The sequence below is a fragment of the Tachypleus tridentatus genome, chromosome 13, assembly GCF_004210375.1.
Source record: "Tachypleus tridentatus isolate NWPU-2018 chromosome 13, ASM421037v1, whole genome shotgun sequence".
Taxonomy (NCBI): Eukaryota; Metazoa; Arthropoda; class Merostomata; order Xiphosura; family Limulidae; genus Tachypleus; species Tachypleus tridentatus.
Genome location: NC_134837.1, coordinates 202813691 through 202839289, shown reverse-complemented (window position 1 = coordinate 202839289; position 25599 = coordinate 202813691). Strand labels below are relative to the sequence as shown.

Genomic DNA, 25599 nt, shown 5'->3' with positions numbered 1-25599 from the left:
CCTGAGCTCAAGGATAACCTCAGCCAAAAATAAAATACAAACGTATCTTGCGCTCGGAATGTGACGTTACGTTGGTGTGCAGATCGAGGGAAGGAAGCAGAAAAGAGCTTAGCTGCAGCGCTGGCTGGTAGAGTTAGATTCCGACAGGGCACTGAAGCTTGTATTTAAAGCTAGTCTGAATCTCTATAACTTGTCAGAGAGTTCGAAATACAAGTTAGGGTTAACAATGGCCCCCAAGGGATTTTGGCGACGACCCCTTACTCAGATGTACAATCGAAATTATCAGTACGGGACAGGCTTATACTCTGGTGCTCTGGAGGACATAGAGAAACGCTACTCCGATTCCATGTCTAGAACTCGCTTTGCAGCTGACCGACTGGACACTGGACTGAACGTCCCCACCGAAACGTTAGCCAGAAGTCGTTCTCCTCGAGCGGAGATTAATGCGGCTACTACTAGCCGTCCTCAGTCCTTCCATGACACAACCTCCGCACCTGATACTTATGACATCAGAAAATCTCGAACATTCGACGACTTCGATTCTTTTCGGAAAAGGGTTTTAGAAGAGGAAAACCCATCTTCTCATGTCTACTTCCCCCATCGTTCCACTTACTATGGGACATATAACATCGAAGAAGATGCTGAGACCCGCGGGAGGGGACAAAGGAAACATCAGGAGTTTTCTGACCTCAACCCACACGAGCCACTATCTAACCCAACAACGAATTCTGCCCAGTGGATGGACAGATGGTACGTGATAACTTCAGTGCAGAAAACTAAAGTACTAAAACATTTATCTGGCCGTAGTACTGTTATTTTTATAGTTTCATAAGTTTAATTGTGTTCTCGTTTACAGGCATTTTTGTATAAAACAGTTTCAGTTTGATCCTTTATGAACAAATAATTAATATTTTCCTAACCCTTCATATCCATATTCTTCCTGTTTCCTATTTTGTAAAATAAAGCTGAAATAATTCTTTGATAGATTGTTTAGGCAGAGTGTTCATGATGCAACTTTGTAGAATGGACAGCAGTTGCTGAAATAATTTATGTTAAGCTGATTGAAAAACATACGGAAACAAAATTACCGACAGAAAACATAGCCATATCCTATTTAAAACTTACATTCCTGGGACTCGAATAAACAAACAAATTCCAAATTGATAACTTTAGGTAGTGAATAACTTTCTAGAGTTTTGTGAAATAAAGTATTCGTTAGATTTACAGAAGTGATGATTTGTTGACTTATGTGTAATTCAATTTTAATAAACGTTCTATTTTTGATGTAATATATTAATAATTTTTAATACAGTGCTGCACATAGGTAAGTCAATCGACGCATGACTAGTGCAAACTACTGTATTTAGGTAACTCAATCGACGTATGACTACTGGAAACCACTGTGTTGAGGTAAGTCGATCGACCATGACTAGTACAAACTGCTGTATTTAGGTAACTCAGTTGACTCATGACTACTGAAAACCGCTGTGTTGAGGTAAGTCAATCGACCATGACTAGTACAAACTGCTGTATTTAGGTAACTCAGTTGACTCATTACTACTGAAAACCGCTGTATTGAGGTAAGTCAATCGATGCATGACTAGTACAAACTGATATATTGAGGTAATTCAATTATTGCTTGAAGGGTAATTAATAGCTGTCGTAGTGATATAGCTCAATTCACACTTATGATAACTCTTGTTCTGATGTAACTAGACCCACAGAGACGAGTTAGCTCTATTTGTTTTATTTAAGTAACTAAATCCTCTCACGACGAGTGAAAATTGTATATCAGAGAAGGAGTTCTGTTTGACCTAATTGCTATATCGTGATTTTACAAGTCAAAAATAAGTAATATTGAAAACAATTTTCGAATAGTAAATGGGAAACACGCGGTAAAGTAAGTTTGTATATAAGCACGTAGTTTTCAGGATTTTAAGTGTTTTTTTTTATAAACCAGAAAGAAGTTTGAGAAATAGAATACACATGCTAAGACTGGAAAATCGTGTGGCAAAACAAAATACTTAGTACAAGAATTAGCTATAGTCATCAACACACACACAGCTTCAATAATAGCTTTAGTTAAAATTGAGATCGATAGTTGAATAATCTGGCATGGTGGTTAGGGCTTTCCTAAGCTGCTACATCAAACATGCTCGTCCTTTAGCTGTGGGGACGTTATAATATGACGCTCAATCCCATCATTAGTGGTAAAAGAGTAGCCCAAGCGTTGATACAGATAGCCGTCGAATAGCAAAATTCAAAATAAATTAGCAGTTTTTAACTCGGTAATGTATGTATTTTTAACCATACATTTACCAGTGACTGTAAACGTCACAGAGCGTTTGGACAAATAAGAACATTATACATATAATAAACACGCCACAACCAGATGAAGCAAAGAGTTGATTTTTTTATATGTCTTCGTTACGAATCCATAATAGTTCACCGACAATGGTGATTCAAATGAAGATCTGACTTTATATTTGAGTTTTGTTTAAATTGTTATGTTTGTGTGTTATTACAAAACTCGTAACAAACAAAATCATGGACTCGCGTGCATGGGCTTAAATAAAGAGCAGTCCACATAAACCCCACTAGTATTTAAGGTCTAAGATAAATGGCATTTTTTCTTTTCTTTATAAAAAGGCTGAACATATGTTTCTAAAAGGTTTCAACTGGTTTATAGAAATCTTAAGAACTGAAATATGAAGAAACCGAAAACAGATTTGAAAATTACCTTCGTTTGACTTTAGAGAGGCAGATAAAGAACTTATCTGTTCTTTATACTGTTATACTGTTCATATCATGGATTAAATTGAATATAATGTACTGCTCATATCGTTGATTAATTTAAATACAATATACTGTTGATATCGTGGGTTAAGTTAAATTCATATTATTTATATAGTGTATCAAGTTAAGCTCTTTACACTGTTGATGTCGTGGGTTAAGATAAATACAACATACTATTGATATCGTTGGTTAGCTTAAGCACAGCTAATTACTGATAGCATGGTTTAAGTCAAACATACCTAATTATTGATAGCGTAAGGTTAAGTCAAACTGTTAACTATTAATAACGTGATTTAAGTTAAATACAGATTCATGGCGTATTTTAAGTTAAACACAGCTCACTATTAATAACGTGGTTTAAGTTACGTACAGATTCATAGAGTAGTTTAAGTTAAATACAGATAACTACTAATATTGTGGGTTAAGTTATACCCAGTTAACTGCTGATACCATAGTTTAATTTAAACACAGATAACTACTGAAGCGTGGGTTAAGTGCAGATAACTGCTGATAACATGGATTAAGTTCAACACAGATAACTACAGATAACAGGGATTAAGTTATACACAAATAACTACAGATAACGTGGATTAAGTTATACACAGATGACTACAGATAACACGGATTAAGTTATACACAGGTAACTACTGATAGAATTCTATATTAGCTTGGAAGCTAATAATTTCTTGCTTTAATTCCGGATAAGATGGAAACATATGACTACAGACTGGTAATCTTTTCCACTATTAACTAACTACCAAGAATGTGAATGTATTTTTAGCTAGTCATAGTCGGTCGTGCTTTTTTTCTCATGATTTGCCCGAGAAAACAACCTTTGCTACCACACATCTCAGCCCTTGAAATAACTTCCTGTGTAGGTGAGCTTAGTCAATTTAATAGCCGGAGTTTTACTCGTTGTGTGTACTTTTTAGTTAATTTAATAGCTGGTGTTTCACTGCGTGTAAGTTTTGTTAATTTAATAGGTGGGATTTCACTGTGTGTAAGTTTTGTTAATTTAATAGCTGGGGTTTCACTGTGTGTAAGTTTTGTTAATTTAATAGCTGAGGTTTCACGTTAGCGGTGATTTAATACCCAGTATTGAAAATAGCTGTATAAACAATGAAGAATGTTAATTATTTGTGTCAAAACATATACTAATGTATTGAATCAGTTGTGTAGTGACATAATGATAGTCTGTCATCAAACTCAGAATGTGCCTCAACGGTAACGGTTAAAACGGAGTGGTCAGACACAAATACCCCACTGTGTAACTTGGCACTTAATAACAAACAAACCGAAAGTAGCACGTCGGTACATATGTGTCTATATATAGCCCTTAAAATTTGTCACTCGTGATAAACTCAGTAACAGTAGCGTAAATCCTAAGGCTGCATAACATGATTGTAAAAATAAAAACTTCAGTTGTTGAACCCTACGTTAGCAGATATACATAAAACTATGATGATGGTGTGTGTTTCAGTGAGTGTTATATAAGATCAGAGAGTTAATCGGTCCTAACATAATATTTATTAATTAAACTTGACTTAAGAAACCAGGTGGTAAAACTGTACTAATATCTTAGTTATTAACGAATTTTACTGAACAACACCAGCTTTGTGGTTTCTATTGTGACTCTAGCAATGATTAAAATTGCTTAAAATTAATTCTTCCAACAGACATGATAACTCATCAACAGATGAAACAGATTCTGCTCGACTTATAACTCCTGTAACTCACACCTCCATCCTTACCAGTAGGCATTAATAATCCATCCAACGAAGGAAAAACCTGGATGGAAATGTGAATCCTACAAAAATTACCTCAAATTGGACGTACGGTTAAACTTCTTAGTACCCAAGGGAAACTATTGTCCTTTTATCCATGCAAACTATATTTACGAGGCTGTGAAGAGGTTTATTCTATCAGACCTTTTCTCTAGTTGGCTTTACAGACAAATTAAAGTTGATTTACGATGTAGTTTGTATCTACTTTCTAAACGTATAAACAGGAATCTTTATGAGATTAACATTTTCCTATGTTTGTTGTCCATTGTAACTAAAATTCATAAACAAATCCATGCTATTTCAATAATAGAACTTGGTTACAGCCGTGAACTACAGAAGCAGATAGAACAACTGACACAGCGCGTGAGTGATGCTGAAACAAATGTGAAAACTGAGGTAAAGGAGATGAAAAACAAGATGCAAATGGAGATTGTAGAGGTTGGAAGGTTATTGGAAGAAACATTGAAACAAAATGAGGAACAACAGAAAGTAATCAAGAAACAAGCTACAAGATTAGCTGTAAGTAAAATATATAAGGATATAACTATTGTAACAGAAACAAGACACAAGATCAGCTGTATGTAAACTATATAAGGATATAACTATTGTAACAAAAACAAACCACAAAATTAGCTGAACACCCTAAAGAGGAGTTTTTTTCTTAAATGAACTGCATAACAAGTGTTCAGATCGTGCTATTTTCTGATAGGCAAGTTATTGCCTCAAAATGATTCAATGTAAGTTGAAAACTTTCACAAGTTTTACTGATTTAAACTTTAATTTTTTATGTATTAAATGTTGTACCTTTTATTGAAAAATAAGTTTTAAAAACTCGAGTTTCTCAGTATTACGTTTAAATTTCACCTATAAAATATAATTATACTTTATTATATAAAGTAGCTGTTGCACATGTTATTTGGTTTAATATGAAATTTGTATTTACTTTTGTTTGGGGTGTTATTCACTAGATAACCCAGAAGTTTTGGTTGCATATGTAGGCAGTGATTTACACGCTACGCACATTATACAAGATTATTAAAAATATATATGTTTATTTTAGGAACTTGAATCTCGTTATAACGAAGTTCAGCGCCATCTAGAAGAAACCAATGAACTTTTAGCTTCATCTCAACTTAGATGTAAGACCCTGCATGAAGAAGTTACCAATTTAAATCGTGTCATGGACTATGTAAGTAGAGGTTTTACTATGTAACCCATTCACTAGCTTAATATATAAAAATTGTGTTCTGAATTTACTATTTAACAGTGATAACATGAGAAAGCAGATAAGTAATATATAAATTAACTATTTGAGAGAGAAAAGTGTTATTAACCTGAAAAGGTTGTTTTGACTTTACAAGTGATACACAAGAGAACTTAATTAACGTTACACCCTTATGATAAGTTTTGATTTACCTTTTATCAAAGAAAAACAGGATTAAACGTCACATTAATATCTTACCCTGAGAAATAAAAGAGCAAGTATGGTCTGACGGGATTGGAACCCATGACACGCACAATGGGAGTGCAATACTATGACTCACAAAACCTTTTAGTTAAATTTATTGTTGAACTGGTATTGACAATAAATAAGTTTTAAAACTGCTGATGAACTGGAATTATTATATAAACAATTGTTCCAATGCATCTAATTCAAGGAGTATTTCTCACTGGTGATAATTATTTTATTTTGTATGACTGTATATTTTCTTTCTCAGTGTTAGGACAATCCTGTGACGTAGAGCAATGAGAAACATCAGTTATGAAAGTTTTAGTTTAAAAGGTAGGTAATTATTTTTCATTGAGAAGTAAAATAATATTTTCATACGCGTTGTCAAGTAAAGTAAGTAGGTTTCTCGAATAAAACAATTATTTTGAGCGTGTGTTTAGAAGTATTTTTATAACAATTAGTATAATAATTTTTCAATACCATTGTCCACTTATTAATTGTTACCTAAACGATAATGTTTTTAGTTGAGTATAGAAGTTAGATTTTATATATGGTCCAAAATTTATTTGTTCATTGCCTATAGTAAATTAATACACAAACTATTCTATGGAGATACATTCGTAGGAGGATTTTCGGTTAACTGCCTTTAATGAGAATAATCAGTAGTACAATTAAATTATATTTACAATACATTGAAGGAAAATTAATGTTGTTGTTTTTTTCAGAGATCCAACAACTGCAACTAACTCAATCATCCTCACCCTGTAAAGCCTTGACGCTATCTACCCCATGGATTGATAAATTAGTTTTAGGATTTCCGATTTTAAATTTCTTTCGTGACTTGCAAATCAAACGACTGATTGTTTTTTGGGTGTGTTTTAGGTTTAAGCTTTCACTACTTCCATAACATGATCATTTGTAGTATTCTAGTAAAGAGAAATAAAAGATGCAGTAAAAAACTCTGAAGAGCTGAAATGGCTAAGCCTAAGAACCCTACAGACTTCACTGTTTACTTAAACTGTCATAAGTACAGAGAAATAATACAATATTATTTCAGAAGTCATTAAATGAGTTGATACTCAGTAACTTTAAACAATTTATCATTGCTTAAAAGAACTGACGATTAAACTAAATGAATTCATTTGATTTATCAGTTTGATTATATCATGTAAATGTCACGAATATTAAGACCTTCGTGTAATTACATTAAACTAGCATTTTTTCAATACCTTATTATGATAACCGACAGAAGTTTTACGAAAATTAGAAAATTTCTTCTGAATTTTTTTTTCATTTAGTACTTAGTCAAGTGATTCGGTAATACATTTTAAAAGTGTTAGGACAAGAGAATACTTTGCCATACTTTCCATTTCATGGGGTTGATTCTTCCATACTATTACAGAATGTAAATTACAACACTAATTCGTATTGACAGTTGAATGAACCAAGGTGAGAATACCTTCTTTCGTATTCCCATATAGTTGTCATGAGGGTTCTGTTTGAATGAGCATACTGATCAAATTTAGTGTTTGAAATAACCGTTATGGTGCCCCATGCAGTGTCTTAACTACATAGAAAGAAGCCAGCATATGGTACTGGTATACACTGGAAGAAATCAGTTTAATGGCACTCCAGAAATAAACTTTGGATAAACACTATTGCTAAATGTTTATGATCATATAAATCTCATTCCCAATAAGAGGAGCTTATGAATAATAAGTAGTAAACCCAAAGTAAGTACAACGAAGGGTAAAAACACACAAAAACATTAGTGATATTTAGGACGTTATTATTTTATTACTTACCTCTTTCTGACGAAGTTCAGCAGGATACAGATGTGTTTTCTAATCGTTAGACTGCCTGTATTTGGCGTTAAACTAAATAAAAAAATTATTTTTTTAAGTAATCGAGTAAAGCGCGGACCTTGGTTAACGTGCCAGATTAGGGATCACGAGAGCTATCTGCGTTAGCCGTCCCTACTTTAGCAGTGTAAGACTAGAGGGAATGCAGCTAATCATTACCACCCACAGCCAACTCTTGGGCTACTTAATATTTTACCAACGAATAGTGGGATTGACCATCACATTATAATGCCCCCACGGCTGAAAGAGCGAGCATGCTTGGTGCGACAAGGATTCGAACCCGCGGCCCTCAGATTACGAGTCGAACGCCTTAACCTACCTGGCCATGCTGCCCCTTGAGAATTTAAGGTAGAAGTAAAAATCTCATGTCAGTACGAGGCCATTAATTTATCCCTAAATATTGGGCTACATTTTTACTGAGGAATAGTGCAATGAACTGTACATGCTCCCTATTGTCGAAAAAAACAGTATCTTGCAAACACACGTAATTAAATAAGGTTTTATATCCGTTAAATATTTTATTCAACAAAACATCTTTCAGGAAATTCCAACTTTAGTGAGTAAATTTTGACAAAGCTTTAAAAATTCAAAGATAAGGCCTCATATATTGTTCGGTGCATATTATATGAATGGCTTGTTTAGACGGCTTTTACTCCTGCAGTCCTGCATCCATTATGTCTTCTTCCCTCTCTCAGTATCTTTTCAACAGATTGGTGTGGTATATTTTGGTATTCCCGTCTAATTTCACTTTACTGTCCATTCTGTTGAAAACTTGTTGCACTTCAAAAGGATCTTTCCACTTCAAGGTGAATTTGTTGTTGTTAGTGTGTAGCGGAACCAAGACCTACTGTCTGACCTAGAAAGTCAATCTCTACACAGAATAGAAGTGCTCCCGACTGCCTCTGATGTGATTAGCTTTACCACTAGAACCGTTACCACTAGGAAAGTTGGTGTTAAGTTTTTACGTATTTACTTGTAAAATAAACCCGATCAGCTATGAGAAGTTGGTATCAGGTTAATAGTATGTATTTACTTGTAAAATAGACAGGATCAGCTAAGGTAAGTTAGTGTCAATTTAATAATACGCAATTAGTTGTAAAACAAATATGTTCAGCTAAAAAGTCGGTCAGCTCTTTAACTTCACTAAAAATTTTGATAAAGTAAATGTTCACATGACCACTGTAATGAGTTAGTGAAAGGTCAGACCACTTACGTAACTGGTTTATTAAGAGTCTAGTTTTGAGTTGGCATAGGTAAATAATTATGACAAGTTCAAAGGTATATTAAGTTATCACAAAACTTCTCTTGCACTAATGCAAAAACTATAAAAAGACCGTTTAGAAAAGAAAATTGTTAATTTTAGGGAACATTAACCATATCAGTAATTAGTACAATGATAATAATAATAAAGTAATTTTATAGAATATTAACCATATCAGTAATTAGTACAATGACAATAATAATAAAGTAATTTTATAGAATATTAACCATATCAGTAATTATTACAATGATAATAATAATAATTTTACAGAATATTAACCATATCAGTAATTAATACAATGATAATAATTTTACAGAATATTAACCATATCAGTAATTAGTAGAAAGATAATAATAATAATTTTACAGAATATTAACCATATCAGTAATTAGTAGAAAGATAATAATAATAATTTTACAGAATATTAACCATATCAGTAATTAGTAGAAAGATAATAATAATAATTTTACAGAATATTAACCATATCAGTAATTATTACAATGATAAGAATAATAATTTTATAGAATATTAATCATATCAGTGATTAGTACAATGATGATAATAATTTTACACAATATTAACCATATCAGTAATCAGTACAATGATAATAATTTTACATAACATTAACCATATCAGTAATTATTACAATGATAATATTAATTTTACAGAATATTAACCATATCAGTAATTAGTACAATGATAATAATAATTTTACAGAATATTAACCATATCAGTAATTATTACAATGATAATAATTTTACAGAATATTAACTATATCAGTAATTAGTATGGAAGTCAGTGAGCACACATACTTTAAATTATGGTTAAAGGATGTTTTTAGTAAACTTAGAATGTTGGGAATTAAGTTAGAGAAAGAAGTAACAGTGTTTGACATCTAATAGAAATGTTTTTCATGTACAGATAGAACTAAGGAGAGATTTGTGGATTGGTATTTACTGGCCATTGTTTTATATTTGATAATACTGGGTTTGTTTTTGCTATCTAATAACGTTGATTCCGGCTATAGCATGTGGCAATTTGTTTATTTCTTAGGTTTGTAGGCTTGTTGAAATAAAGCTTTTATTAGTTGTTCAGGTTTTTGGACATCCTGTATTTTAGGATACAGGAACTGAAATAACTAACTAACTATATTTGTTAATGTTTTATACTTGCAGTGAAAAATGTATCACTTTCATAAGGTGGTAGATGTCAAGAGAAAGTTCAAATTGCAGTCATGGGTTTAAATATTAGTGACTTTGTTTTAAATAGTTCCTTTCATGAAAATATTTGCACTGAGACAAAAAGAGTAAAGCTTGTTTTTATTCAGTAGAGTCAGATGAGTATGTTAATTAAACAAGTGGTAACTAAATTGGTAAAATTTAGAGAAAAGCATTAAAATGGTTAAAGAATTCTTAATGCTGGTAAAACTTCATTCTTTAACAACACTGAAGATATAGATAACTTTCTGTATAGAAGGTTGACATTAAACAATCACAAGTGTGTTCTTTAATAATTTAAAAGTTGTGTTCTATATGCAATTTCCACACAAGATTGTTTAAAGAATAAAATATTGTCTAATGATCAGATTAATAAGCATTGTCAAAATATATGCCATAAAGCAATAATATCTGTGATACATGATTTATCATATCATGAAAATGTAGAGTTTAAAAAATAACAAGAAATTAACAAAACCTTAGGACAAATTCTAAACCAACTACAGATCTAGCTAAGATATGACACAAGTTGATGTTTCATAAAGTTTACAGAGGGAAGACTTAGACAAAATATAGTTATATGACACAAGACACTTTTCCATTTCTCTTACAGAACAAAAAATCTCCTTTAGCTCTAACTGAGAAGTATTTAATGGTACATAAATGAATAGTTTACATTTCAAGAAATCTGTTAACCTGAGCACTTTATAGAAAAAAACGTGTTTTTAAGAACAACAACAACAAAACCTGCTTTTGTAAAGGAGTTGGTATACCACTCAGCTTGGGAAGGATGAAAACAGTTTAAAATAAATCCCCATGATACAGATATCTGTTTGTCTGGTTTAATTCCTACAAGCATTACCACTAAGGTAACATCAACCTCCAAGGTTTCTACACAGACATAAATACTCTGCAAAAGAAATAATAATTTCTAATCAAAGAGAATGTTGCTATGTAATTTAATTACTTTATCATTTGTCACCAAAATAACATTATTCTTCAAAGTGTACATACAACATAAAGAATATTTCTAATAATACAAAAAGATAGCATCTGGTTTAATTACTGCATAGTTCATCATCAATTTAACAATTTCCAATCTTGCTACACGTACATAAACATTCTAAAGAAGTACATACATACAAATGCAAGAAACTAAAACCAGATGGAAATGTACAAGATTATTTTTAAATGCTGGTTTATCAATAAGCTCAAAACTAACCTGACTTGACTTGCATAGTGTTGAATATTTTTAAACGTTTACTTTCAGCTATTTAAAATATCAGATTTGCAGAGACAATATTTAACAAGTTTACTATAAAGCAGTAGCAATTTACATCTAAACTTTAAGACAAAATGCACTACTACATGAGGACAATGTATACATTCCCTATACACTTATCAAGTGTATTTCTCCCAGATAGATAGATACCTCTCTTCACACAATAGCTACTCCTCAAGTGCCTGTTGTTGAGATTTTGCACATACAACCATCTCTCACATAAATCAGATGTGAACATTTTAGTACATAATGTGATAGTCATGCAGTAATTGTTCTCCACCAAAAGTAATGTGACAAATCCTCCATGAACATCACACTTTTATAAGCACCTGTAATGAAAATTAACATCAATCCTTCATGAGGTGAGAATAACATACACCAGCAATGAGGAGAAATAGTGAAAAGGTGTTCAAACAGGTTGGTATCTATCAAATATAAATATTCAGGTTGTGAAAATGTTAACTTATGAAATTATTTCTCTGCACACAGTAGCCAGAATTGCACAGTGATGGGTGAAAGGACTGTTGAAAAACAGAAAACCTACATGATCTCCATTCAGAGAAGAGAAACAAAAGGGGACAGCTTATACAGCATGACCCCCAGTAATGAGGGATTACTAAAGTGACACCATTCATGAGAAATTGCATCTTTCTCAGACAGTACTTTGTGCTTGGATTGGATTATTAGAGCAGGAAGAAAAAAAATGTGTGAAAGTGCCATGGGTTTGGGAAAATTTATATGACAAACTAAGCATTTACAAACAACAAGCTAGATAGACATGAGGTGTGACATGGCTAGAGAATTAATTGGACTGTACGGTTTGGTATGTGTTCCATTGTACACTTTACAGGAGAAGAAGAGTTAGGCCCCTTACTGCCTCCTAGTAGAAATTTGTAGAAACCAACAGGAAATTGATGTAATAAAATAGGTGGGGCCCTACTCTATACTAACTTGGTCATCCCTGCCCTACTGTCCACTGCATTATGCTACCCACTCAGATGTTAAAGAACTGCACAACTAATGAAGGATTCTCCAAGTCAACTACCCTAGATCCTGAAGCCTGAAAGCAGGGGATACCTGATTTATGTGTAGGAAAGGGTCTTCTGTGTTCCACTCTTAGAACTGGAGGTAGATTGATGCTTTGAAAAAGTGGCTGCACACAACTCGACCTTAGCAAAGCAAAGGTCATTTACTAAAGAAAGTGAAGTATTTTGAAAAGTCATCATGCATGAATCAGGAAACTGAACAAGCTTTTCATCCAGTGCTAGCTTTTCCCATGGTAATCAACAGAAAGTATAAACATATATGCTCTGTGAGGCAACAATAGATACTGGGTGGGTTTCAAAGTAGAGATGAGACTTTTATTAAAAGTAGGCAAAGAAATAAATTAAGTACTCACACCATTAAAATATGCATGTAAAATGGATAATGGTGACTAGATGGAAAAGTTGAAATGGATATGAAACTGTCAGATGATGAAGAAGGTACGTTAGATGTTGCCCATCTCTCTGTCTTTAAAATCTTATCCAATTCCCACCATGAAATAACAGAGTGAGTAAAGAACAAATATTATGAGAAGTAACATGATATAATCTGAAAATGTCATCCCTTAGGGAAGAATAAATGACCTGATAAAAGTAGTGAACAAAAGATCCCTGGATAAGAAAGGGCCACACAGCAAGAACAGATGAATATGAACAACCCAAAATGGGGCACAAAATCACTCTGGTTGAAAAAATGACAGAAGAGCTTCCCACGTGCAGGGAAGGAAAGTGTGTTATACGAGGTCTGTTCAAAAATATGCGGACTGTTTGAATTGCGGCTCCAGTTGGTTCCAGGGGAATCCGCTTGGTGTCACTAGGTTCGCACAGATCAGCTGATTACGACGCCATTTCCCAATTGCAGATATCTTCATTTGTGTATTAGCTACGTGGTTTTAAGTGAAGTGCGATTTTTTCGTTTGGCGGATTTCAGAATGAATGACCTGAAGGAGCAACGACTTGCTGTGAAATTTTGTGTTAAACTTGGACAATCTGCAACTGAAACTTTTGCTATGCTTAACACGGCTTACGGTGATGTTGCTATGAAGTGTACGGCATGTTTCAAGTGGCATGAACGTTTTAAGGATGGTTGACAGTCCATTGAAGATGATGAGCGTCCTGGACGTCCTTCCACGTCAACTGACGACCCACATGTCGACAAAATCAATACCCTGGTGCGGGCAAATTGACGTCTGACTGTCAGGGAGCTTGCTGAAGAGTGTGGGATATCAGTTGGATCTTGTTACGAGATTTTGACCGAAAAATTGAAGATGCACCGCGTTGCTGCGAAATTTGTGCCTCAGAACTCGTGAGTTTTTGGCCAAACACTCGATCACTGTTCTTCCCCACCTCCCCTACTCACCTGACCTTGCTCCTTGCGATTTTTTCTTGTTCTCCAAACTCAAAAGACCCTTGAAAGGAAGAAGATTTGAGACGATTCCCGAGATTAAGGCAAATGCGACAAAGGAGCTGGAGGACATTACAAAAGAAGCGTACCAGGACTGTTTCAACAAGTGGAAACACCGTTGGAATAAGTGTGTGCGTTGGGGAGGAGAGTACTTTGAAGGGGTCCCAGACCTGTAACTTCTAAATAAAGTACATTTTGTTTTATGACGTCAGTCCGCGTATTTTTTTAACAGCCCTCGTAGAACAAGAGGGACTACAATTTGTAAAATAATGTACAGGAGGCATATAAGGCATAAATATCAGAATGACAACAACCTAAACCCAGAAGAAGAAGAAGAGAAGACTTCAAGGAAAAGTGACATAACAAACAAGTGGCCAGGAATTCAAATAATATATGGATGAAAATGTAAAGAACAACAAGAAAGCTCCAGTCAAGCAAATTACCAAATCAGAGAAAAAGGGGGAAGGAATGTAATACGGTAGAAGAGTAATAGAAGAAAAGAGTAAACTATAGTAAAGAAGGTCAAAAGATGGCTGACAATGATGCACAATATCCTGCTAAGGTGTACATCATCAATCTCTGGTCAAAAAGACTGATAAAGAAGTCAAATGACAAGCAACAGAAGAACAACCTGGAGGCAGAGAGTGGTGTTTCAGGGAACAGAGAGAATTACAGGAAGAAGCAAGCAATACAAATGGATGATAATGCAATACTAGAAATTGCTATCAAGGAATGAATGGATAATCCTATATATAAAAGATGAAGTGACAATACTACCAGATGAAAGAATGATGTGGAAAGTTAGAGCAAGAGATACCTTGAAGATGGAAGGCAAAGAGATACTTGTCTGTAGAGAAGAGAAAACCAAGACAGTGCTGGTCAATAAGGTGCTAGCAACAGGACTTGACAAGAAGTGTTGTAGAATAATGCCAAGATATGGGAGAAGGCAGATAGCAGGGATCATATTCCCGATTAACAGCTCCTTGAAGGATAATGGATGTGAATATAGTAAAGGTCTATTGAGTAGGAGTGCACAAGAATGAATGGAAATGAAGGTTGGTTGGTTGATTTAGTGTTTTATGGCACAAAGCAGCTAGGCTATCTGTGCCAAACATCCAGTAAAAAGGTAAAAGTAAATTCAGTAAAATTCATAAAAACAACTTAAGGTAAAACAAAACAAAGTTAAAAAATAACTAAATAAATAGCATACAACCAATTTTTACATCTAGTCTACAACGTCAAGAGAAAAACTACAGTAATTCAAGTTGTAAAGGATTTTCTGTAGTGTGACTGTAATAATCATAACTTGCCAGGAAGACTAACAGGTAAGTACAAAAACAACCATCAGTCACCTGAAGTTGGCCTTTTCAGTCCCGGTTTCGAGTTACTTAATGTTATGGTCAGTTTTAATTTCAAACTGAACTAGATGAACTGTGATTTTTAAAAGGGAGGCACATTAAAAAGGTGTAAAGTATATATTAAAAAAACTTAAATGGCATTCAAATGAAGGCTGAGACAACAGATGTGGAAAGCAAAGGCCCTTATGACTTGGATAAAGACATAATAAGTGAAAGCCATAGGCTGAAGCAAATCATACAACAATATGTTGAGTAGATTAAAACAAATTATACTACAATATACTGAGTAGACTGGAATAAGTTATACTACAATATACTAAGAAGACTGAAATAAATTATAAAAACAACACTGAGAATATATCCTGAAATTACAAACTGTACCATGATGGACAAATGGAAGGGAATGTTGTGATGGGAGGGCTACTGGAATTTAAAGAAAGGTGTCCAAGACATGGAATGTCTTCATTCAAAGGCCAGGAGAAAATAATTCCTTTCACCTGAAATAGGAGAATCATTAGAAGTGGTTCATAAAAGTACAATGGGAGGATGTAAGTCATGAGGATTCAAAGGGATAATGGAGAGACACAATTAGTAAACAAGAGAAGTCTAGGTGACACAATATGACAATCAAAAACCAAGAGATCTGACAATGTGTCCTCAAGATTGTGGAGGTGCTAAGAGTTAGAAGGTGGAAAAAAAAACAATGGAAAAGAAGAAAACAAGAGAAGAGAAATGTGTAAGAACCTGAGTGACCCAATAATTGGTTATGAAGAAAATCCACACATTAGCAAAGGTAAAAAAGATGTGCCCCATATGATCCAAGGAACATGAGAAGATACAAAGGAAATGGGTAAAATAGAAAACTAAAGAAGTTAATGAAAATTCGTTTCAAGAATCCAAGACGTGGGGAACACACCCCAAAGACCCTTGTCAGTTAGAATTTGCATTTTAGTGGAATGCTCATAAAGAAGCTGCAAAGCTGAGTATCCAGTTAAAAAACAACAAATTTTAGTGTTTTAAAATTGTTTATTTGTAACATTAAAACATAAAATAATACATCATAATAGATTAAAACTGCTCTGTATTTCCATTAGTTATAAATAATATAAAAATGCCAGAGCTAGTTGTAAGAGAAAGAGGATGTGATAGGGAAGACTATGCAAGTGAAGCTATTTATATTTTGAATTATATTAAAATTTTTAGTAATCTGAAAACATAAATAAAAGTGCTAGCTGGAAACAAAACAACAAGCATATCAAGATGAATAGGAAAACTATTTTGCAGACAAAAGACAAAAAAATACAAGTTAAACACAACAGATAAATGAGAAAAAATTGGATAAGGAAAAACTAAAAGAACTGAATAATGAAAAATATGTAGAACAAAATATCTCAATGGAAGAAAATATATGGAACTATTATCCACAATGTTTTTTAATATAAAACTAACAAACTAGAAAAATGCACATCATATTTTCACCCAAAATTTCAAACTGGTGGTTCCATCAAAAAGAGATGAGCACAATTTACGGCTCTCATAGATGAAAAGATGTTTTAATTTTGTGGGTTTAATATAGACACATTACAAATACCAATTTAGCATATATATTAAAATTAGATTTTTAGCCTTATGTCACAGAAATGTTTTCATATCACAGTTTATACACTGTAAGACCAGCTGGAAAGAAAAGTGTTAAGGTGTTACACTACTTGTGTAGATCATAATCTAATGGTGTAGAAAATACAACAGTAAACTTTCATTTTTACATTTTTAGACACATCATTACACTTTAGGGTATTAATCTTACCTAGTTGTTTTGATATATCTTAAATGCACAGCAGAAGACCATGCCATTCCACTAGAAAAAAGCTGAGCTCTGATTAATCAAACAGCTTAAGAAAGTAGCAGTAATGCATTATACAGTCTCTATGTTCCATATTTCTAGTGGGCAAACAATACTTACATACCTGATTAAAGATGATCCATGTTAGTTGATTGTAAGTTCGATTGGCTTTAAATTAAGGACTTTTCTAAGATCTACCAAAAACTGATTGTTTGTTGCATCAAAAAGTGAGGTTCTAAGTTGGTATTCATGAGATTTTTCATTCTAAAAAGAAATAACCACTATTTCATAGTATCAGAGCTCAATGGTATCAAATTTATATAAACTTACACATTAACCTATGAATGTTATATTTTTCCTGAATGAAAATGAATATCTAATAACTACTTCCCTCTCCTGACATGATTAGATTTTCTTGTTTTGTGCTGCCTTCAATTTACAAACTTTTTAAATTCATGCAATAAGCTTTCTACCCTCCCTTGGTTTGGATCCAAAATTTCAACACATCTCTGATGTAAATCATTATGCATCAAATTTCCACCAACAGGAGAGCAACACTATCATATGACACATGTGGCTCCCTCTTTACATCTCCACTGAACTCTCACTTCAAACTTTGGCAAAAAATGCAAGCACTTAATAATAGTTGGGAGGAAGGATAGGAAGTGTAAGTGGAGGGAAGTACCTATTGGAAACACTGAAAAATAGTGGGGAAGAAGGACAGGAAGTGTAAGTGGAGGGAAGTACCTATTGGAAACACTGAAAAATAGTGGGGAGGAAGGATGGTTGGGGAAATGGAGGGAATTACCTATCAGAAACACTAAAAAATAGTTAGGAGGAAGGATGGGAAGTGTCAGTGGAGGGAAATACCTATTGAAAACACTGAAAAAGTGGGGAAGAAGGACAGGAAGTGTAAGTGGAGGGAAGTACCTATTGGAAACACATTTTCAATTACAAAAATTATAACTTCCAACATGATACTTTTTCTCTGCTCGCAAGATTAGTTTGAATCCCAAACTGAATTAGAGAAAGAACCATTGTGAAGAAAGCTTAGGCATATTCCCTGTAACCATCCAAAGAACACCCCTTAATTGAAAAGAACAGATAGCAAGATCCAAGGAGGGGCACTGCACCACATCTGAGCCAGATATCTCTTCCCTATGAAATGAAATAAGGTTAGAAGGAGCAGACATGGTGGAAAAAGAAGAGAGCACATCTGCATGGGAAAGGATGGTGCAACAAAGAGATATAAAAGAAGTAGAATCACTTGATTCAACAATGGAAGGGGGATAAGAGATATGTTCCAACATGTAGAGTGGGTAGAGCATAACAGACAACAATCAGCAGATCAACTACATCCAAAGTCTCACTTGCTGGGTACCGACATCCTCACAAGGGTAAAATGAGGAACTCTACCATCTTCACCTCAAGTCCTAAACTCCAGAGGAAACCTCTAAGAAAATTCCATGAACACAAAGGGTGGCCTAATACCAGGAACCCAGCAATGTGTCATCTGGAATCTGAAGGAAGACCCTTGCACGCATTCAACCCCTAAGACCGTGAACAAATCTAAAATGACCTAGGTCATCAACAGCCTTATAATAAGGAAAAACCCAGGACAGAAAGACAAACATTCTACGAAGATCATCTGAACAATCAAGAGGGAAAGATGGAAGACCCAAAAAGTGCATGAGGAGTTTTGTAATGGGTTTACTCAATCTTCAAAACCTTACACTCTAAGTACTAACATCCATGCAAGAGTAGAAAGAAGGTATCCAATTGGATAGATGAACTGCATTTGAATGTTCCAAGGGGTATGACAGGTGCCAGAGGTGATCACCATTCCAGTTATATAGAATCTTGCCACTAGGAAGTAAAGGAGCAGACTGGTCAGTCCACATAGCCAGCTCCACAGAATAGAGTCTGAGAGTAGAAAATATAACATCAGTGAGATAGGTGTTGAATAAAACATACAGATGTATGAAGTGTTGGGGAGGACAAAGGAAGGACATTTCCAAAATGATCAACTATCCCACCTGTACAGCTTCGAGAAGTAAAACTGATAAGTAGAGGTGGCCAACTCCTATTTGGAAATGGCAAAAAGATACCTGTTGTCCATGTACATGTGGAAGCACAGTCCCCAAGGTATGAGAATATGCTAAGTAAGGAGCCAACATAGATAGCACAGAAGCAAGACTGAAGGACAGAGCCTTAAAAGGTGCACTATTCCATGACAGGAAAACTGGCAGCAATAAAACCCACACAGAGCAGATATGGAATTTGAGGACAAGGACAAAAAAATATTCAACACTATACTGAGTAGCCTAAAACATATACTACAATACTCTGAGTAAACAGAAAAAAGTTATACTACAATATATATTGAATAGGCTAAAACGAATTACACTGCATTATCTGGACTATACTAAAACAAATTATACTAAAATATACAGAGTAGAGTGAAAAAATCATTAAAATATACTGAGTATAGTAAACAAAATTATTCTAAAATTTAATGTGAAGTCAGAATCAAATTATACTACAGTATACTGAGTAGACTAAAACAAATTATACTAAGTATTCTAAAACAGATTACAGAACAATACATTGAGTATACTAAAACAATTTATACTACAGTGCACTGACTTGCCTTAAAACCTATTACACTGCAATTACTTGGCAGAGTAAAACAAATTCTACTAAAATATACTGAATAGACTAAAATATAATACAACATATTGAGTAGACTAAAAACAAATTATACTAAAATTTATTAAGTAGCCTAACACAAATTATACCACAATATATTAACAGACTAAAACAAATTATGCAACAATATACGGAGTAAACTAAAAAATATATACTAAGTTATTTAAAGTGAACTAAAACAAATTACACAACAATATTCTTAGTAGACTAAAACATATTATACTACAATGTACCGAATTGACTAAAACATTATAGAACAGTATAACGAGTAGATGAAAAAATTATACTACAATATACTGAGTTGACTAAAACAAATTATACTACAATGTACCGAATTGACTAAAACATTATAGAACAGTATAATAAGTAGACTAAAAATTATACTACAATATACTATAGAACAGTATAATGAGTAGACTAAAAAATTATATTACAATATACTGATAATACTGACCCAAATTATACTGCAATATACATTGTACCTTGAAACAATTTATACTATGAGGTAGTGAGTAGACAAAAGAATTATATTACAACATATTGAGTAGACTAAACCAAATAATACTGTAATATACTGGGTAGGTTTAAAACAAATTATAATATACTGAGTAGACAAGAACAAATTATTCTAAATTATACTAAGTAGAGAGAAAGAAATTATACTGGAATATACTGAGTAGACTAACACAAATTATACTGGAATATACTGAGCACAGGAAAACAAACTGTACTAAAATTTAATGAGTTGATTAAAAGAAATTATAGAACAATATAGTAAGTAGACTAAAATCATACTACAATATACTGAGTAGACTAAAAACCAATTATACAACAATGTATTGAGTACACTAAACAAACATACAACAATATACTGAGTACTCTAAAAGATATTGTTTTAGAATACACCAAACAGAATAAAAAATTATACTACAATATACTGAGTAGACTAAAACATATTATACTGCAATATACTAAGTAGACTATACTAAATTATACTGAGTAGCCTAAATCAACTTATACTATAATATAGTGAGTAGACTAAAACAAATTATAGTAAAATATACTAAGTAGAATAATACAAATTATACTATAATATAATGAGTAGACCTAAAAAGTTACACTGAAATATAGTGAATAGACTAAAACATATTATACTACAATATACTGAGTAGACTAAAACAAATCAAACTAAAGTATACTGAGTAGACTAAAACAATTTATACTACAGTGTATTGAGTTGACTAAAACATATCATACTATAATTACTGAGTAGAGTAAAACAAATTATATAAAAATATGCTGAGAAGACTAAAACAAATTATGCTACAATATTCTGAAAAAATTAAAAGAAATCATACTAGAATATTGTAAACAGATTAAAGCAAATTATGCAAAAATATACTGAGTAGACTAAGAAATACTAAAATTTACTGAGTACTCAGAAACAAATTATACTACAATATTCCGAGTAGAATAACAAAAATTAAAGAAAAATATGTCAAGTATAATGAAATAAATTATACTACAATATACTGAGTTGACTAAAACAAATTACAGAACAACTTACTGGGTAGACTAAAACAATGATACTAGAATATGGTGAGTAAACTAAAAACAATTATAGTACAATGTATTGACTGCACTAAAACTAATTATACTAAAATTTAGTGAATTGAGTAAAAGAAATTACAGAATAATAAACTGAGTAGACTAAAACAATTAGACTACAATATACTGAGTTAACTAAAATAAATTATAGAACAATATACTGAGTACACCAAAAGAAATTATACTACAATGTACTGAGAACTCTAAAACATATTATACTACAATATACTGAACAGACTAAAAAATTACACTACAGTATACTGAGTAGATAAAACATATTCTACTACAATATACCGTGTAAACTAAATCAAATTATACTAAATTATACTGAGTAGCCTGAAACAATTATACTACAACATATTGAATAGATTAAAACAAATTATACAGAGTAGCCTGAAACAATTCATACTGCAATATACATATCTTCATCATTAAAGCCTTCTGCAAAGACAGAAATAATGATGCACTTTGTGTATTAAATTTTTAGACACTACTTACGGGATGATTTGATACTCAGTAGACTAAAACAAATTATACCATAACAAAGTGAGTACACTGGAATGTAGAGGTTTAACCCTTTTATTTTAACTTTCATGGAGTCATCTCTGACAGCATATTTTAGTTTAAAAAGTTGTAAATGATGGGCAAAGGATTAGGGATAAAGAAGCACGTGAAAGTCACACACAGGTAACTGTTTCAAATTGACCCAAGTACAAAGTAGTTTGTACGCACAAGAGTTAATGGGGGATGGCAAACATTTCTGGCATAGAAGTTCTCTGATCAAATCAATATTTATAAAGCAATGAAGTGGATAGGAAATCTCTGACTAGAATTTGTTTATCAGTTTCTAAAGATCAATATTATGTATATGGAGCAGTTAGTTCAGAAGCAAATATTAAGGAAGATACTCATTTATGTAGTGCATTTTACAGGTTATAATGAGAAGAGCTTAAAGGATAAAAAAAAAGTTCTTTTTAGGATCTCTTTGGCATATTATGTGTAAACCTGTTATGCCTAAGCATTTAGGCCATAGTTACACACCTCAACTTTTTTGTTGGGGCCAGCTTGGAATGTGACTGATAAATGGAGAGCCATAATATTTCTTCCTCTGAAAAATTTAAGTTTTGTTTGCATTTTCTTCTATTATCTTTTAGCCCATATGTCAAATGTTGTGAACCTCTGAAATTTTAGTCAGAAAAGAACACTTGTCACATATTGGGATCTACTTTAGGTGGATCTAGATAATGTGCAAGGGGTAACACTATAATACTTTATTGAGGACTTTTAAGATTAGCTTAATATAGAAGTAAGAAAACCTCCTCAACCTTTAAAAACCCCACCACAAATCTTAGGAAACAAATGAATTAGTTAAACTTGAGTTAGAAATGTTCATGTCACTTACCATGTTAAACATCATTGATACTAACAGGTTTTAGTAAAGCTATTTAGATTTTAGACCATATTCTTAGTAATAAATACATAGTGTAAATGCAAGAAAAATGGTACTTGTAAACTAGTAGTCAGTGGACTTTGAAATTGGTCTCACTACACAAAAATAGTATCCTTTAAAACCTGTGTCCAATAACAACTGTTATTTTTCATTTAACACCAACATTTTGAGCAACTGTTTTGTCAGCTTTGATATGAAATTGAATGCATTCTTATGTACAAGTAACAAGAAACCATTTGGTACTTCAACATTAAACCTGCATGTCCAGTTAGAAAAAATATTTACTCAAGACTGTCCTATCTCTTACTAATCTTAAACCCATCTCTTCTCTTCCTGTTGCTTTAATAACTTAGTATAACATTATCAGATGCCTTTGTCACCCAAATAATATTATAGAGTTCAATAAAGTTTACTTCTTACCATTTTTCTCAAAATAAAAGTTGAAGGACAACTGATCTCCACAAGATAAAATATCTTAAAACATAAAAGTGCATAATAAACTACATGTAGTGGTTGATAAAAGAGAAAAACAGAAAATATGTTACAGGTATGACCACCAAGGCATTAATCACAAATATATATATATTTAATTTTAACACATACTGATGTTGATACAATATTTCAGGCAATGTTGTATTAATGACATTGAAATACATATATACATCTCTAATTAATATCTTGTTATCTTCAGCTGTTTAACCTATAAACTTCCATCCATAACATTGTCCTCGTAACCTTCCTCTGAACCCTCTCTAATTATTCACCATCTTCAGACAAGCGGACAAAAACTGTAAACAATATTTCACTTGAGACATAAATAGTGACTTCAACAGAGATAACTATCTCTTGTAATCACCAAGTCTATACACACATCCTCAAATTCAATTAGCTTTAATACTAACAATTATGAATAACTTATATTATTAATGCATTTTAAAATAAAAATAGTTGGATAATATAAATGGGGAAAATTTTAATAAAAACTTTGAGATGTTTTCATTAATTTGTTAAATTCAGCAAACACTATTGATGTTAAATCAAAATGTATCTTCTGGCAGATTAGAAATCACTTGGAGAGCTCTTAAAACTAAAGGCTGTATGATAATTCTACCTGATTTTAGTAAAACATACAGGTGAGTTGAAATCATTGACATCAGAGATATTAAAACAAAGTTTTAATTTTTAAAATTTGAAATGTTTGCATTATGAAAAGGATGAAAAAAAAAAAGTTGAAACCTTATGATGTAAAATATTAAAACAGAAGGATCACAAGAAAAATACTTTGGAATATTATATACAAGACAAACATAGGGCCAAATTTCTGAGAAATTTGAAATAAGATCAATATCAAAATTTTGGCAACATATGCTCTTACTGAGCCAACAATAACTGAAAAAGATTACTAAGGTCAGTCGAAATGAACAAACGGAATTCAGGAGAGCAACTCTTTAATATAAAGCTTAAAGTGGAAAAAACAAACAACAAAACAATAAATGTTTAACTAAAACACCAAACTCGACTTGAAGGTGAATGTGTTATTACGTTTGTTCTTCTTATGCAAGTAATAATGTATTATTATAGTTGGTATTGTAGAACTTTTATTGTATTAAACAAGACACAAATATAAATTTTGCAGTTATTCGTATTAATAATAATTTGATTAATTTAAAAATGTACTAGTGGAATAATTTAATAATATTTAACTGCCTATAACTTTTGATCAAATCAGTCTAATACATATATCATAATCAAAATTTAGCGCAATAATAAATAGTGCTAACTCTAATACACCATTCTTCTTTTCTTGTGAGTTGGAGTACGTAAGTTGTAACTGTACATGTACGTCATCGAAAAAATAAAATTTTACAACTTTCAAAACTAGCTGCAGTGAAAATAAGCTTGCTTTTACAAGTAGTCCAGTAATAAAATGAAATGAGAAACGCAACCCCACTATCGTTAGTTTTATCACCCTTTAAATTACTAAGAGATTGTAAAAGTTTACTAGATTTAAATTCAGAATTCCCGACAATTCTATTAACACCATCCCTATTTTTATGAACCATAATGTTAAACAATAAACTTACGGAAACACCACCTAAAGTAATTTTTGTAAACTATTCTTAAAAACATTATTTGTACAATGTTTTAAAAAATACATTCCAAATAATTATTAGTGAACTTTTATTTTAACCGACGCTTCGCCTTTGCTGCTTCTTTAGGGCTAGTACATGAAACTGTATGACACTGTAATATTCGTATGTAACAGTATACACTAAAAATTTTCCAAGATAACAAAACATTATTTCTAGAATATTTTTGCCCCTACCCTCAGTGACATAGTGATAAGTCTGTGGGCTTATAATGCTATAAATCAGGTTTCGATACCTTTAGTGAGCAGAGCAAAAATAGCCCATTGTGTAGCTTTTCTCTTAACTCTTATCTTTGTGAGTTTCTTATTATTATGGAGTAAATGTTTTTTCTAAGATAGCGAAATATCTTTATGAATTACGTCTGTCATAAGACATCTGTAT

At 32.5% G+C, this 25599-nt stretch overlaps 1 protein-coding gene and 1 long non-coding RNA gene across 4 annotated transcripts; one reads left to right on the top strand and one right to left on the bottom strand.

Annotated features, from left to right (window-relative positions):
* The first annotated feature begins 15 nt into the window (after positions 1-15).
* On the top strand, positions 16-6990 carry LOC143237350 (uncharacterized). The gene is made up of 5 exons (XM_076476499.1): positions 16-750; positions 4904-5099; positions 5641-5769; positions 6299-6363; positions 6756-6990. Exons 1-4 carry the CDS (start codon positions 227-229, stop codon positions 6302-6304), a joined length of 855 nt encoding a protein of 284 aa, XP_076332614.1. The 5' UTR covers positions 16-226; the 3' UTR covers positions 6305-6363; positions 6756-6990.
* LOC143237351 (uncharacterized) lies at positions 6845-25146 on the bottom strand. Of its 3 annotated transcripts, XR_013020030.1 has the most exons (4): positions 24850-25146; positions 23731-23856; positions 17426-17565; positions 6845-11280 (listed from the first exon to the last, which is right to left on the bottom strand). It is a non-coding gene; the product is annotated as an uncharacterized LOC143237351 (long non-coding RNA). The 3 variants fall into 3 exon arrangements; XR_013020031.1 differs by lacking the exon at positions 17426-17565; XR_013020029.1 differs by lacking the exons at positions 6845-11280; positions 17426-17565 and having other exon boundaries at positions 23637-23856.
* Between the last annotated feature and the right edge of the window lie 453 nt (positions 25147-25599).